The sequence below is a fragment of the Berghia stephanieae genome, chromosome 3, assembly GCF_034508935.2.
Source record: "Berghia stephanieae isolate SIO BIC M18660-M18661 chromosome 3, UCSD_Bste_1.3, whole genome shotgun sequence".
Classification (NCBI taxonomy): Eukaryota; Metazoa; Mollusca; class Gastropoda; order Nudibranchia; family Aeolidiidae; genus Berghia; species Berghia stephanieae.
This window is the reverse complement of record NC_088362.1, coordinates 98,747,116-98,763,925: the sequence shown is the minus strand read 5'-3', so window position 1 is coordinate 98,763,925 and position 16,810 is coordinate 98,747,116. Positions and strand designations below refer to the sequence as shown.

Sequence of the window (16,810 nt, the reverse complement as noted above, 5' to 3'; positions counted from 1 at the left end):
TTATTGTGAAAAAATGTATTTCTTTGACCTATCTGCAATATATGTCATAAGGGTATTGCTTAAATTTGTATATTTTGATCTTTTGATTGCATTTTATGCCTATATTTTATAGTTATAAAGTAGGTTTTGACTGCCTTTTGTATCTGATAATCTAATGTTGCCTAATGATGAACAATAAAAATACGTTAAAACAAAGCGTTTAATCATTTTTTCTTTCTTCTTTTTTTTTTTCTCTCGTGATGTTTTATTTGTCATGTTTTGGTCGGTTTTTTTTAAATTTTTAAATGATGATAATGATGATGATGATGATAATAATAATAATAATAATAATAATGATAATAATAATAATAATAATAATAATAATAATAATAATAATAATAATAATAATAATAATAATAATAATACTAACTACACTGATAGTGTGCTCTTGGAATCTACATCTGTTCCGTATTTTTCTGTCTCCCTTATTCTTGGATGCTTCTATTGTAATTCTATAACTTTTTACTATCCCATTTTCTTCCATTTTACTGCCGCTGGTATGACCTAAATGTGTTGCAAGCGCCGTAAAACCCTTAAAAACAAACAAACATCAACCTATGTAATCGTCTAATATTACAAATTTGATGGGAAGAGTGCTCAATCAAACCAGTTGACAATAGAAAAAGAGCAAAAAGTATTAAGAATCTACCACGATTTGTTGGTCGGTCTACATCAATGTTTTTGGCTTCTTTGACCGAGTGGGACTCTCCCAGAAACAATTATGTAGACCGACAAGGGGTGTGTCTTTTTTACGAAACCCGTCGAAACCCGACGAAACCCGACAAAGTTATGGGAAGTAGGTGGCAGTGGGGAGTGAACCTAGAACTCAGGGAAGTGTACACCATTGGGGAGTGAACCTGGGACTGGGTTTCGGCGGGTTTCGTAAAAAAGAACTAGTGCTTTTTTACGAAACCGCCGAAACCCGACAATATCCAGCAAAGTTATGGGAAGTAGACAACTGTGGGGAGTGAACCCGAGACTCAGGGAAGTGTACATCAGTCGGGAGTGAACCTGAGACTAAGGTTATCGGCCGGTTTCGGCGGGTTTCGTAAAAAAGAATTAGTGCTTTATTACGAAACCCGACAATATCCGGCAAAGTTATGGGAGTTTGGCAACAGTGGGGTGTGATCCTGGGAGTCAGGGAATTGCACACCAGTGGGGAGTTAACCTGGGACTGTGTAAAAAGGATATCAGTGGGAAATAAACCTGGGACTAAAGGGAGATGGATACCATTGAAAGTTGAAGCCGGATATGGGAGTTGAGTACCAGAGGAGACTTTTTACTGGCGCTGTTATAACCTTAATGCGCTGCAAGCGCCGTAAAATCCGTAAAAACAAACAAATACCTATCTATCTATCTATCTATCTATCTAGCTATCTATCTATCTATCTATCTATCTATCTATCTATCTAGCTATACAAATTTTCAAGTATGATTAATTATGATCAAATTGTACAATATTGTTTCGAGCATTCGCTCTCATCATGAGTGCGAATGCTCGAAACAATAGTGTACAATTTGATCATAATTATACTTGAAATATTTTATAAATAGCTTCTTTGATCAAAAAGTTGAGCACTATTATTTCATGGTTTTTGTTTTTATAATTTATATTTATCTATCTATATATCTCTTTATTTATTTATTTATTTATTTATTTATTTATTTATTTATTTATTTATTTATTTATTTATTATTTATTCATTTTTATTTGTTTTGTTAAATAAAATATTTCCTCACTCGCTCATTCTCGTAAACAGTGAACGTGGTCAGCGACCATTCGGGGGTCACACCATGATCTAGGCGTTGAGTTTTTGTCAAATTAAAATCATATACTACATACATTAAATAAAATATAAGGGGCGACAAGCATGATATTGTACGTTTTCTTACATTTGAAATTCATGATCACCAATAATTAACACAAAAGACCATATTATTGTTGTTCATCGGTACTGCTTTATTTATTTCTTCTCCCTCCTCTTCCCTTCCTCTGCCGCCGTTCCCCCTGGTGTATATTGACAAAAATGATAACTGGGTGGGGTTCCTGACCTCCCACAGTGGACAGGGAGGTACCTACTGTGTCCTCTATCCCCCTATACCTATTTTCCAACATGCTTTCTGTCTTGGAATGAGATCACCTGGTTTTGTCCTGGCCCTGGCCGGAGTCCTGGCTGGGAGGGAAAAAGTCAAATGCATAGTTATTGTTTTGGGAGATGATATTTTTTTCCTTGTAAATCATATCTCTGTTATGCACTGTATTATGTTTTCTTTATATTACATATGATTTGTAGAACATTTGAGTGTATTCCTCTTAGTGGGGACCTGTGCTGCTTGTGTCTGGATGAGACTTTCAGTGATCTCAAACTAAGTACTGTGATAGTGTGCTCTTGGAATCTACACCTGTTTCTTATTTGAACCAATTCCCCTTAGTCTTACCTTTTCTTGAGTGCTTTAATTGTAAACTAGAACTTTCTACTATCCCATTTTCTTTCTTTTTACTGGCGCTGATATGACCTTAATGTGTTGCAAGCGCCGTAAAACCCTTAAAAACAAAAGAAAAACAAACAACAATGATAACCAAGCTGATATGTATTGTTATTGTTAACACGCTCGATAAAAAAATCCGAAATCAAAGTCCATACTATCTCTCAACCGAAAAGAAATAGATTTATTACAAAGATAAGAGTAGTAGTAGTAGTAGTAGTAGTAGTAGTAGTAGTAGTAGTAGTAGTAGTAGTAGTAGTAGTAGTAGTAGTAGTAGTAGTAGTAGTAGTAGTAGTAGTAGTAGTAGTAGTAGTAATAGTAGTCGCAGTAGTAGTTAGTTTTGTTGTTGTGATTGTAGTTGTAGTAGTAGTAGTAGTAGTAGTAGTAGTAGTAGTAGTAGTAGTAGTAGTAGTAGTAGTAGTAGTAGTTGCAGTAGTAGTAGTAAGTAGTAGTCGCAGTATTAGTTAGTTTTGTTGTTGTGATAGCAGCAGCAGCAGCAGCAGTGGTAGTAGTAGTAGTAGTAGTAGTAGTTTGTTTTGTGGTTGTAGTAGTAGTAGTAGTAGTAGTAGTAGTAGTAGTAGTAGTAGTAGTAGTAGTAGTACATAATCAACTTGTATATTATAGTAATAAAATGAATAGATAGCGTCAAGTTGAATGTCCTTTACAATGCTATAGAGCCAAAATTCCATTTCATAATATGTATACGTCGCATTTGTGTGCTAGGCCTGAGGCTTTCACATTCAGGTCCCCATTCACATCTGAGTCGTTTGGGGCATGGTGTGGAAAGTGCAGGCCTGAGTTTTGTTGCCAATTGTTGATTTATTGTATTTAGTTACAAAAAACACCGAACGAAAATGGAACAGTCGTTCGAAAGTCCGAAGAATACGTCCTTGAACTTGAACCTTAAACTAAAGGTGTTTTTCATCCTGGGTCAATGCACACACAGCAGTGTGTCAGGTCATGCACTCTGACAGTTTTACAGCTGATATAAAGGTTGCAACCAGCACGCATAACTACAAAAGGAAATCTATGAAATTCAAAACAAACATGCTTATCAACAAGTCTGCGCTGATAATCTAACTGTAAGTTATATTTTCTCACAAGAAAATTACAATGAAAATTCTAATAAGAATTATCTAGATTTTAACACTTACACTTACACTTACACACTCACCACTCCCTTCCAACTTACGCTCACGTTGTCACAATGACGCTTCCCTCATTTTCACTGTTTTAGCATTTGGGAGATTGTTGATTATTGCTAGAAAAAAATATTTCTGTTTGGTTTTTCGCAATGGCTATTTTTACAGTCCCGTAAAGATGGTTCTCGAGGCGACTTTTAGTCATTATCTCCTCAAACATTCGCGTTAGGTCACCCAAGATTGGCATTATAGTCTTGTACTTGTAATTGTACTGTTTGATTTAGATTATCATAAAAGCTTTATTTCTCACTCATGTCCTCTTGTGAGGCATAACAAACAATGACTGTCAATTTAGCATATTTTGAGTTGCATCTGGCCTTGAGCAATCGTTCTCCCATTGGCTTCCATAGTAGAGTCTTTCTTGATTTTTAAAAATACGAGAAACGCCGTTCAAATGTAAGAATTGCCCCGAGAACCATCTTTACGTAAAAATATCCACTGCATATTTTTTAAATCATTGAAAGCCATAGATGATCACTCTTCACATCACCCCCCACCCTTCCCCTTGGCTTTCTTCGAACTCAGACGATTTCGTTCATTGAAGTTGATAAAAGCTTTACATTACATTGCATGATGGAACTGAACCTCCTCTTTGTTTTGTAGTGATGTATTTTTAAAAATATTTTTTTTTGTTAAATAAAGATTTGTAGTCCATCTGTGTAAGTTGTATCCTAGGCTTGTGTCTGGAAGAGACTTTTGGGTGATCTCAAACTGAGCACACAGATGGTCTGCTATTGGAATTTACATCAGTTCCCTTTTTGAAAAATTTTCCCTTTGCCTTATTTTATTTTTTTCTCATATACTAATATAACCTGTAAAACTATAATTTTTTTGACTGGTATCCAATTTTCTTCCTTTCTACCAGCCCTAAAATGACCTCAATGTTTTATAAGCGCCATCAAACCTTTAAAAACAATAAAGTCCTTAAAAGAATGTAGATCCCATCATCTTCCGTACTAATGAAAGAGTGAAAATGGAGAGGCTTCGCAAGGGAACAACTTACGAATCCTCTCCATTTTCACTCTTTCGGTAGTATTTTACGATCACCAGCTTCAGACAGCCCCTACCATTTTCTACACCATCTTCCTTGCGGCTAACGCTATTGCCTAATTCAAGAGTGTCCCAAGTTTGGTAAAATAATATTGCAGGTGGAAAAATTATTTTTTAAAAATTGATCAGAATTTTTATTTAGAAAGATTAAAATCTCTTTTTTTTTTCCTTTTCAGAAATCCATTACTGGTTGTACTAATGCTGTAATGCTACAATGAACCACAGAATATGCTCCTCACGATTTGTTGATTTGGTATCCCAATATACATGCCATTGCAATCAAAGGATACTGAGAAAAAAGCTAGGCAAATTCCTTCTCAGTCATCGACAAAATAATATTGTAACATTTGCACCACAGTCAAGAACTTTGGTGTCTGATATTTCTGATATTTCTAAATCATCTATCCACCAAAAAGTGACTGGCATCAACTTCAAAACGATGGCACAATTTTCCAGCAAAGCCAAAGCTGAAGAGGAGACGTTAGCAATATCGAAGTCAAATTTTACATCCATTACAAATGTGAGTGAGGCGGATGGATGGCTGAATATTGGGGAATACAGTGTCTTTGCTTGGAGTGTGTCTGGAGTTGAGAGCTGTATTATCATCAAATCAGAAGATATGCAGGTTGTGTTTGATATGGGGATAGCTGTCAAGGATAGTGTTAAGGTTCCAAATGTATTCATCACGTAAGTTTAACATTTTATTAGCCTGAAGTTACATGAAAAGTCTTCCCTATATATGATGATGGAATTTATTATGTAATGTAGATTAAATCTTAAAAATCATGGTGCTGTCAGATGTCACCACATATACATTCCCAGGGTCATAGATGAAAAAAAGGTTGTTTGTTGCACAATTACTTACTTAATTACTTACGTCGCCCCTTGGGGCACCCAACATGAGCCACAAGTCTTCGCCATTCTGTCCTGTCCTCCATAAGCGTATGTAGCTCCCGGGTGTTGTCCATTCCTGTGTCGTCTAGCAGACAGTCAATGTAGGTTTTATTCTGCCTGCCTCTGCTTCTGGTTTGCTCAGGTGGTTCCCATAGCACAAGACTGCTCGCAATCTCCTCCTTGTGTCTCCTTGTTGCACCATTGAATGACTAAATAGATATCAATAATTAAATGGAATCAAAGCTTCAATTTAATATACAAAGACAAATGACGTGGGCATTCTGGGTTTTCTCTTTATCAACAGAACACGGTTATAGAGGAGATGATGATTGGCCGCTCAGCTCTCATTCTTTTAGTGTTTCATTCATCATATTTTGTTGACAAAGGGGAAACCGAAAACATCACACGATCTGCGTTCGTATATTAAATTGGAGCTTCTTTTCCATTTTGTTATTGTTATTTATTTCGTCGAGCTCCAAGCAGCAGCATTTTCATGATGAAGTGACTAAGAATTGAATACATTTGCCCCAAAGATAATTACCCCCCCCCCCCTTTCAATTAATAAGGGTTTCAACCAGGATCACTCAAATTACAGATCTGCTGCTTATAGATAACAAACACACACACAAAAAAAAAAAAATATATATATATATATGAATATGAACTTTCAGATTTGGACATTTAAACTGAGTATAAATACAATTTTTAAATTCAGATTGAACAAAATGCATTATTTTGAATATCTTTGATATATTCTACCAAATTAGATTGATTCATTTCATTTTTTACCATTGGTATTTATTTATTTATTTATTTTTTAATTCTAAAGACCATATAAATTTATTTTAATACTGATGCTTTGTGATATTGATTGCAAATATTTTTTGGATTTTTATTATGTACCTTTTAAATATTATTATAATTTTAATTAGATTGAATTATTATTATTATATTATTATTATTATTATTATATTATTAATTATTATTATTATTTTAATTTTATTTATTATTATTATTATTATTATTTACATTATTATTTATCTATCTATTATTATTATTATTATTTTATTATTATTATTATATTATATATATTTATTATATTATTATTATTATTATTATTATTATTATTATTATTATTATTATTATTATTATTATTTTATTATTATTATTATTATTATTATATTATTATTATATTTATTATTATTATTATTATTATTATTATTATTATATATTATTATTATTATTATTATTATTATTATTATTATTATTATTATTATTATAATTATTATTATTATTATTCTTATTATTATTATTATTATTATTATTATTAAAATAATACAAATACCTGTTTATCACATTTGGCAGATCCTTGGTGTATTACAATGCCCTTCCAATGACCTTCTTTAATTAATGACAGTAATAATGATGATGTTGGTGATGAATATGACAAGTAGAACGAGGATTTAAAAAAAGAATGGCAGTAGGAGAAGTCACACATTGAAATAATAGACCCCCAAGATTGCAGGTTTGATACTATGTCGTATAAATTTATGCAGTTGTTTTTTGTGTAGCATTAGAAGGCTTTTGACCTGTATGTCCCTGGTTCGAGTTGTGTTATATAAATGCTCAAATTTTTGTATAGGTAGTTCTTCTTATCAGTAAATTTTTTATTTCAGGGAAAATATTGATGTGAAAAGTTCAGACACAGATAGACGTTTGTTGCTTCCGTCAATATGTTTCAAATGTTTTTTGTTTTAAGTGTGCTCTGTTGTATTCTGATGACAGTTCTGTGTCTAAGAATGTACCTACATAAAAAATATTGTTTACTTAACGCCCATTATGCCTGTTGGCTTATAGGGCAGTAACGAAAGAGATAAATTTTCCACCAGCATGGCTCTCCGGATCATTGAGGGATACTCCAAACGACACAAGTTACTGGAGAGAATATTTAGGTGCATTGTAATATTTTAAAATTTTTTTTGTATCCATTTCATGATTCTCTTTTTTTCTTTTTTTTTAAAAAAAATCAGCCACGGACATATAGATCATATAGGTGCTGTTGCAAGCCATGTTGCCAAAAGGTCATTGTTCGGCATGAAACCAGCTCGTTATTTTGTCCTTCCTCACCTGATAGAACCACTTAAGTCAGCGATACACTCCTTTCAATTGATGGCTGAATCAGGTCCATCTGTAGAAGAAGTTAACATACTCCCAATGCTGGAAGGGGACATCGTACATGTATGTATGCCAACTGAGTTCATGTGATCTTTATCTTATCTTATCTTATCCTATTAAAGGCTTAATAGGAATTATCCTTTAAATGCCTTATACAATATTTATAATTACAGAATCTCATTTAGCTTGTATTGTATCATTTACAGACAGGTTTACACAACTTTGAATGTCAGGAAAAATGTATCAATCGAAAAATACAATCATAGAATACTGGTAATTGAAAACTGGTCAAGATCGAATGAATCATTACTGTACAAAGTTCATAGTACAATGAAATATTAATGAAAAAAATAACCATGAAAGCAACAGCGATAATAAAGCATACATTAGTCTCTGATAAAATATGATTTTACATTGTTTCAGATGTCATGCATTTTACTAGTCAACATTTACAAACCAGTCTACAAAACCATGAAATTATTGAAAATAGTATATCCACATGACAATTTAAAGTTTAAAAGATAAATAAATAAATGGATACAACAGAGATTTCTTGAGTTTTCATGATAAAAGAAAGAACGAAAGATTAATTCTTTATACTGAACTTGATATCAAAGCCAGTTATGTTGAAGAGCATTTGATCCCGTTTAAGGAATCCTTGAGGTATCAATAGGTAGAGAACACAGAGCATTGATTGGATAGCTGGGTATGTATGCCTGTCAAAAAGAGATTATATTATAATAACACCTAACAGGCGTCATGTCTCATTCTACCTGTTCGGTGCTGCTGTGTGTTTAGGACCTCTTGTATTCTGATTATATTAAACAAAATGGAGTAATATTCAGAAAGACGGACAGAAGTAGTAATCGATAGACAGCTGACAAGTTAGGGATGCATTACATGCATTTATTAAATAAGTAAATATTATTTTCAGCTGTATCTTCATTGGCACTGAGCTTGAAAATATATAAAAGTGAAATGCTTTGTTGTATGTCAAAAAAACTCTCCTGGATTGACCCATGAAGCAGGCGTATCATTTTCAAATTATTTTCATTATCTTTTATATCATTGTCCTGGTGCACACATATTCTATTGATGCTTGTTACCCTTTGGATAGGACAATAGCCTATTACACAGTACTTTCCACCAGCTCTAATAGACCAACCCAATCACTGCTGGGTGGATAGGGGAGTCCGAAAAAAATCTTGACTTCATCCTGAATTGATCTCGATCCCTTTGTGTGTGAAGCGAGTGCTCTGCTATTCGGGACTCCCATGTCACGTAACATTTGGTTTATTTATATGAAAAAGACAAATAAGAAGGTTTGATTAACCAATATGTATTGCCATGCAATGCTGATTAAAAAAAAAATAAAAAAGCTAAGGTCTGATTTTCAGTAAAATTACAGATTTTTGTCAAACCAAGCTTCATGGAGTTTGCTGATAAGCCACAAAATGCAAATTTAGCTGATAGTGAAACAATTTTATTTTCATCAATTTAACATGCTTCTTGGCTAATTTTAATTGTGTTGTTATGAAATAGATTTGCAATGATTACATTGCGTCATTTTATCATTTTCATTGTATATAATAAATGGATGGTTTGTCTTGGCTTACCTACCACCACAAAAGTTAAATGAAACTCTTTTTCCCCCTGAACCAGCAACTCCAAATTGTTTGCATTGCGTGTCCATGGGTGGTGAAAAAAATGGGCTTGCATTTAAAATTATATCAAAAATACCCAGTAATTAGAGAGACAAATTTGATATGAATGACTTTAATACTGAAGAAAGAAATGAAAGATGTCCTGGAATTCCCTGAAATTTTGATTTCTTTCCTTAATCTGCACCAGGATTTTTTTTTCTCTTCTGTCACAGGTGATTCCAGGAAGAACGTACCAAAATAACATGTGTTACTAAATTACTGTACTTTAAATCACTTCGCCTACTTCTGAAAATCTCCTAGTCATGGGGGTGTTCAGGGAATTTTATTGACCTCAACTTTTATCACAGTAATTTTCAGGGAAATAGATTGGACTCAACTTTTACCCTTGTTTGACAATCCAAACTGTCAATCAGTCTGTGGTTTAAATTTATTTTTACAGTTCATAAAAAAGAATAAAATAGAAAAGCAAAAAATATGCAATGTAAAAAAACCCAGAAACTCAATAAGTAAAAAAATGTGTTCGTGTTAGAAGGGCAATTTCATTGATTTGACATTAATTTGGGATCAATGTCTGTTGATTGGAGCAGGTAATTTGTTTACAATCCTTTTTACAATGGTCATAGGGTTATGGCAAGGTCTTTGGCACAGAGGATCAGATCAGATCTCTCCCAACACAAGGTTTGTTACCATGCCAAAAAATAAATAAATGAAAATAGGAAAAAAAAACCCCAAACAACAAACCAACAAACAAATTGGAACCGTTATATTATCTAAATTGAATCCAAGGTCTATTTTGGTCTAAGGTTTCAGAACCTGCATTCTCCTGTTCATGCTTCTCGTGTTTATCTCGCATTGTTTTTGAAATATTATATGATAAATGAAAAACTTAGTATTCTCCTTCCTTCCTTTTCATGTCACGGTCACAGTTGAATAGCCGTTACTTTGTGAAAACCTTCCCAACCATCCATCGTGTGGCCAGTCAGGGCTACATTCTCTACAAGGAAGAAAGGAAGTTGAAGCAGGAATTCAAAGGAATGGAAGGATTTGAGATATCAGCCCTCCATAGAGCTGGAAAAGATATTCATGATGTTGTTATTACTCCAGAGATTGCTTACACAGGTTGGTATACATGCCCCATTTGCCAAAGCAGAATAAGTAAATAAGTGGTAAGCCTCACAGTCTGAATGATGCTTGCTGAGAATTGTGTCAGCCACAGAGTTTTAAAATTCTCTCTTCATCCATGTTGTTAATTGTCTCCATTGGTCACGGTCCTGGGCCAGAGTTTTGAGGCTGTCAAGATCTTGTCGTGACTTTAGTACGGAGGGCACTGCAGTTTTTCTTACTTCTTCAGGGATTAATTCAACCTCATCTGAATTCAGAAATTTGTGATATGTAGAGAGATCATGGTTCAGGGTAGTTACTATTGATATTGATGGTCTCCCTAAATATTTGTAACCTTGTAGGAAATATTCTGTCATTGCAGTTTGGGCTGGGATGTTATCTTCTCAATGTAAAATATGACCAAATAGCTTCAATCGTGGTTCTTTTGATTTGACACATTTCTACTTGTAGATAGGTTTATCGAAACAGGGTCGATCAAACTCCCATCACAGAAGTTCACCACAGAAAAAGCTAGACTTAATTGTTTTTTGATTGAAATTATAAAATATAAAAGCCCAATGAATTTCATTTAATAAATCAATAAATTTCTGAAAATTTTCGTATGAGACAGTGTCAGACATAGCAGAGAAAATACAATAAGAAATCAGCCCTCCTGAACTCTGATAGAATGTCAAACTTCCTCATTGACAGGCATTCCATGCCCTTACAGCAAATCAGTGGGTCTGATATTTTACTTTTTTTCATAATTATACTCTTTGCTTCATCTGACGCTGGATCATTCATGGCTTATCATTTAATTATCTTTTACATGCAATTTCTGTTAAATCAGGTATTGCAACAGTAGTTGTAGTTGAAGTGATAGTAGTAGTAAAAGTAGTAGCATTGGTAGTAGTAGTAGTTGTAGCATTTGTGGTAATAATTGTAGCATTAGTAGTTGTAGTAGTAGTAGCAGTTGTTGTTGTAGTAGTAGTAGCTGTAGCATTAGCAGTTGTAACAGCAGCAGAAACATGGCTTGGTAATACCCAAAAAAAATGGACTTTTACAAATCCCTGGTTTAGTTGTAGTCTTTTTAGTTCTAAGACTTTTTTTTATGGTATCTGCTGTATTAATGAGGAGATACCTTTTAAAACTTGCTAAGTCACATTTTCCTCATTCAGAAAAAAATATTTGTTTTCCTAAGTAATTTGAAACATCAAATTTTCCCTGATGAATTTCTTGAATCCAATACAGATTAAAATTAAAATTAAAATTGAGCTTTATATAGTGCAATATCCACTAAATGTTCTCAAAGCGCTTTACAAGGGGTCCCTGGCCAAAAGCAACATTTAACATGAAGGACGGGACATGAGCCTGTTTGGCGATATTACAAGTTTTCGGACAAAGACAACGCTGTTAACGGCCAGCTACTCATTTTACACCTGAGTACGGTGAGAGAATGTGAGTAAAGAGCCTTTTCCAAGGACTCAACTATGCGCGAGCACGAGGCTCGAACCAGGACCTTCTGATCGGAAAGCGAGTGTCATACCACTAGACCACATAGCCGGTTTTAAAAGTCAACTCCTCAGGTGGAGATCTTCAATATCTGCATTTCATTCATCATTGCTTCAAATAGAGATATCTTATACTGACTTTCTGTCATACATTTCCATCGGAATTTTAAAATTCAACATTCAATTTATAAATTCAATATCTTTTGTTTCATGTACTGCAGGGGACACTGTAATTGATGTTTTCATCAACCCACCAACTCCAGACCTCCTTCGAGTAAAGTTGTTGATTACAGAGAGCACATTTTTAGAGGAATTTGATAAACGAGGTAAAGTCTGAATATATACATTTATTCTCTCTTTCAAATTGCCTTATTGTGACTGGTTTATCCAAAGAATGCCTTTGTTACAAGAAGTTTTACTCAGTTGGACATGGCCATTTTCAGCTTGTAATTTAGTGAACTTGTGCTAATGAAGTGATAGAAAAGTGACAAAAGAAAAAGGAATTAACATATTATGATGTTTGGGACTCGAACTCAAGACTCAGCTTGAAAGGCATTCTTTGTCTGGCTGAGAAAAAGAGGTTAGTTAACAAATACAGTAATGCTGAGCCATAAGCCACTTGAAGAGGAGCATTGAATGTAATAGTAATAACAAGGATATGAAATAAAACAAAAATTGAGATATGAAATTACTATTGGGGCAAAATGATAAAATTGTCATGAAGGTCCAGGACATGTCTGACAGCAGCCACCCTTCATCAGTCGGGGGGAGTTTGCACTTGTTGTGATAACAGTCCAGGACTGCACAGTATTTGGATGAATGTTGCATTGTGACGCAGATGATAGTTGGGTTCGTGACAAAACGAGTGTGGAAGAGAGGTCATTGACTTGTTAGACAAACATAGCATTGTGACTTACTTTGACTTATGCCTCTTGGCTCCTGGCGGAGCATAGGGCCTCAACAGCACTCTCCCATCTTCTTCTGTCTTCATGACAAAGGGAGTGTGGAAGAGAGGTCACTGACTTGTTAGACAAACATAGCATGGTAATGTAGAATAAACCCACCAGAAGCTGCTACCATGAAACATAGTTTTGAGAAGATGAAGGTGATCATTTGTGAGGAAATCTCTTACAAAACTTTGGGCTTGGTAGCTCTGTTGATATTGATGGGAAACGTTTAAGTAAAAATCTCACCAGTTCTGTCTATTATAATATACAACAGCAACAAACAACACAAAACTGTACGTTAATGTTTAAGTTCCTTAGGGATAATTAAATTTAGTGAGAATTAATTTTTTTAAAAGAGCTGTGACATCAATTTCATTCATTCTTTAGTCTGTTTGAGTAAAGGTACACAATTTGAAAACGCTTCCAGACAATTATCTATTTGAAGAAAATGACAAATTCCTCATAGGTATTTGAGTACTTGATGAATTTTAATTTTCATTATATTGACATGGCAGAGAAAGCGAACAACTACCACAATCATTTACAAAGGTGTACAATATACAAAAACAAGTGAAAATAAAATTTGAAAGTGGGAAAATACGGTGGAACCATTTTTTTTCAAACTGAATTTAGAAATTAACTTATGAGTTTAATAAAAGACAAATAATTTAAGAAAAAAAATCGTAAAAGAGGAGAAAAAAAAGCTGATAGAGATTTCATATCTTTTATTTGACTATTACTTTAACAACACCCTTTGATTTTGTTCTGATTCCAGAAAACAACATGGTTGACAAGGCGAAGGCCAGAGGTCACATTCATCTAGTCGAGTTGGCTCAGCATGCAAGTCTCTTTGAAAACGTGGGGCACTTACTTCTTGTACATTTCTCCAGCAAGCACTCAGCAAAATTCATTTGTGACAGTATCAGGGACAAACTTCCATCCCAGCTTCGAGACAAAGTGACGCCAGCGACTGTGGCTGCTGCAACACGACCTTCAACCTATTTATGATGATGTTGACTGTTTTTTATATCGTTTTTAAACTTAGGATTTTTAAGATCTAGTTTTATTGAAATTTATGGCCTTTTCTAAATTACATTAAGTCTTAATTTTTATGACTAATTTGATTTATTTTTCAAATGCATTTATTAGTACTAAAACATGGAGAATTTTGTGTGACCTTTTGTCAAATGAAACCCTGAGGAAAGAGTGTACATGGATATTATTTGATGAATTGTCTTTCATTTATAGTCCGTTCCATAACCCATGTGCATGCATTGACGTGGATATCATCACAACCTTCTGGTGGATTTTACTGATAATTGGCTCGAACACTAGAATTGTTTGTGAAGTTAAGCTGATTTTTTTTTTGCATTGGTTACAGTATCATACTTTGGGATTTTTCTTCTTTATGGTAAATAAAAAACGAAGGGTCTGGAATGGGTGAACATTTGGATATTTACATTAACAAAAGTATACACAGTGAATTATATTGTGATTACGATCATTGAACTCGTTTTAGACTTGACCAGGGGTTTACTTTTCTTGAGATTCATGTGCATTACTTACTAACATTGCCACCTTGGGTTCAAAATGACACAGCAAATTGTACACTTTGTACACACTTGACAGTAACAATTGTGACATTTAATAGTTGAAAGTCAGAGGCTTGTGGCTTGCTGTTGGGATTTCTACATTCATAAAAACCACTGATAACAATATGGATTTAACATACAAATTTATCACAATGAGGAAACTTTACAAATATTTCTCCAGAAAGGCGAAGCGCGGAATTCTTTTTTCATAGCATGCAGTGATTAGCAATATGGCACACAACCAGGAACTCATAGGGGAGAGGTCAAATTAATAATTATATCATCTTGTTCATACATCTTTTGTATTTGAAAACCGCAATTCCTTTGAAAGGTTATACTGTACAAAATTTACATGAAAAATGTTTGATGTTAAAGAAGTTTAGATTCAGTAATGTGTGTATATTTATAAGATGTAGGAGACATTCTCATAAACATAATTTTATAAAACATTAAACTCAACAAACTGAATGACAATAAAAACAGCGAAGAAAAATGATGTGATAAAAATTTGTGCCTGGTTCAGCTGTCTCACATACTCCCATTCCACACCACCCACCCCACTTATTATATGCACTCTACACCCTGCATTATGGCATTCTCTTTCTCCTCATCTCTTGCAGTCCGCGCGTGAGGGGTGGACTTCACTTTTCCTGTAACTCTCCCTCGTGGTCCCAGCGGGGTCAAATTTATAGTTAGGGTTTTGGGAGATGATTTTTTTTGTCTTATAAATCATCTCTCTGTTATGCATGTATTGTTTTTGTTTTACATATGATTTGTAAACATTTGAGTGTGTTCCTCTTACTGGGGATCTGTGTTTGTGGCTGGATGAGACTTTTAGGTGATCTCAAACTAAGTATTGATAATGTGCTCTTGGAATCTACATCTGTTTCCTATTTGAACCAATTCCCCTTTTGTCTTCATGTTTCTTGGATGCTTTAATTTGTAATTCTAGAACATTTTACTTTCCTATTTTCTTCCTTTTTACTGGCGCTGATATGACCTTAATGTATTGCAAGCGCCGTAAAACAACAATTTTTTATAGGACATTAAACAAAACTCAATTAATACTGAAACAATGACATGATGAGAGGCAATAAATTGCAGTTGTCAACATTCTTTGGCTTTCCCTTATAACTCACGCATTGCATCACCTATAATACACAATAAACAGATGTTACTACATTATCAAAAGCAAACAACCAACAGCATCACCTACTACATTCGCAAACTTCAGATCTTCAACTTTTCTCTTATCGTCTCTTCATTTTTCATTGGTGCAGAAATGACCTAAACGTGTTGCAAACACCGTGAAACCCATACAAACAAGCAAAAACAATATCCAAAAGGTAGTTAATATCATCAGCTTAATTCTACAGAAACTGAAATAAATTCTGGCTTTCTGGGTGGGGTTCCTGACCTCCCATAGTGGGCACGGAGGCACTTATTATGTCTTCCATCCCCTAATATCTGTTTTCCAACATGCTTTCTGTCTCGGAATGTGATTACTTGGTTATGTCCTGGCCCGGATACCCTAGTTGGGAGGGAAACAGTCAAATGTATAGTTAGAGTTTTGGCAGATGATATTTTTTGTCTTGTATATCATCTCTCTTTTATGCACTGTATTATGTTTTGTTTACATAATATATATATATATATATATATATATATATATATATATATATATATATATATATATATATATATATATATATATATGAATTGTAAACATTTGAGTGTGTTCCTCTTAGTGGGGACCTGTTCTGGTGTCTGGATGAGACTTTTAGGTTATCTCAAACTAAGTACACTGACAGTGTGCTCTATCTTGGAATCTACATCTGTTTCCTATTTGAACCAATTCTCTTTTGTCTTACATTTTCTTGGGTGCTTTAATTGTAATTCTAGAACTTTTTACTATCTCATTTTCTTCCATTTTACAGGCGCTGATATGATCTCAATGTGTTGCAAGTGCTGTAAAATCCTTAAAAACAAACACATTCTGGCTTTATGGTTCTGAAGAGATTTTATTTTTTGTTATCAATTCCATTGTGGTGAAACCTTATACCGGTATTATGTTTTTATGTTTTCTTATCACTTGCTGTCATAATTTTTATTTTTTTTTCAAAGAGCATTATCTTTGTTTTTTTTTTG

The 16,810-nt window shown here is 33.9% G+C and overlaps 1 protein-coding gene across 1 annotated transcript; it reads left to right on the top strand.

Moving 5' to 3' along the window:
• The first annotated feature begins 3,487 nt into the window (after positions 1 to 3,487).
• Positions 3,488 to 15,775, top strand: LOC144968955 (uncharacterized). Its single transcript, XM_078907849.1, has 6 exons — positions 3,488 to 3,608; positions 4,955 to 5,465; positions 7,703 to 7,910; positions 10,438 to 10,630; positions 12,345 to 12,449; positions 13,846 to 15,775. The coding sequence occupies exons 2-6, from the start codon at positions 4,993 to 4,995 to the stop codon at positions 14,076 to 14,078; spliced, it is 1,212 nt and encodes a 403-aa protein (XP_078763975.1). The 5' UTR covers positions 3,488 to 3,608; positions 4,955 to 4,992; the 3' UTR covers positions 14,079 to 15,775.
• The last annotated feature ends 1,035 nt before the right edge of the window (positions 15,776 to 16,810 follow it).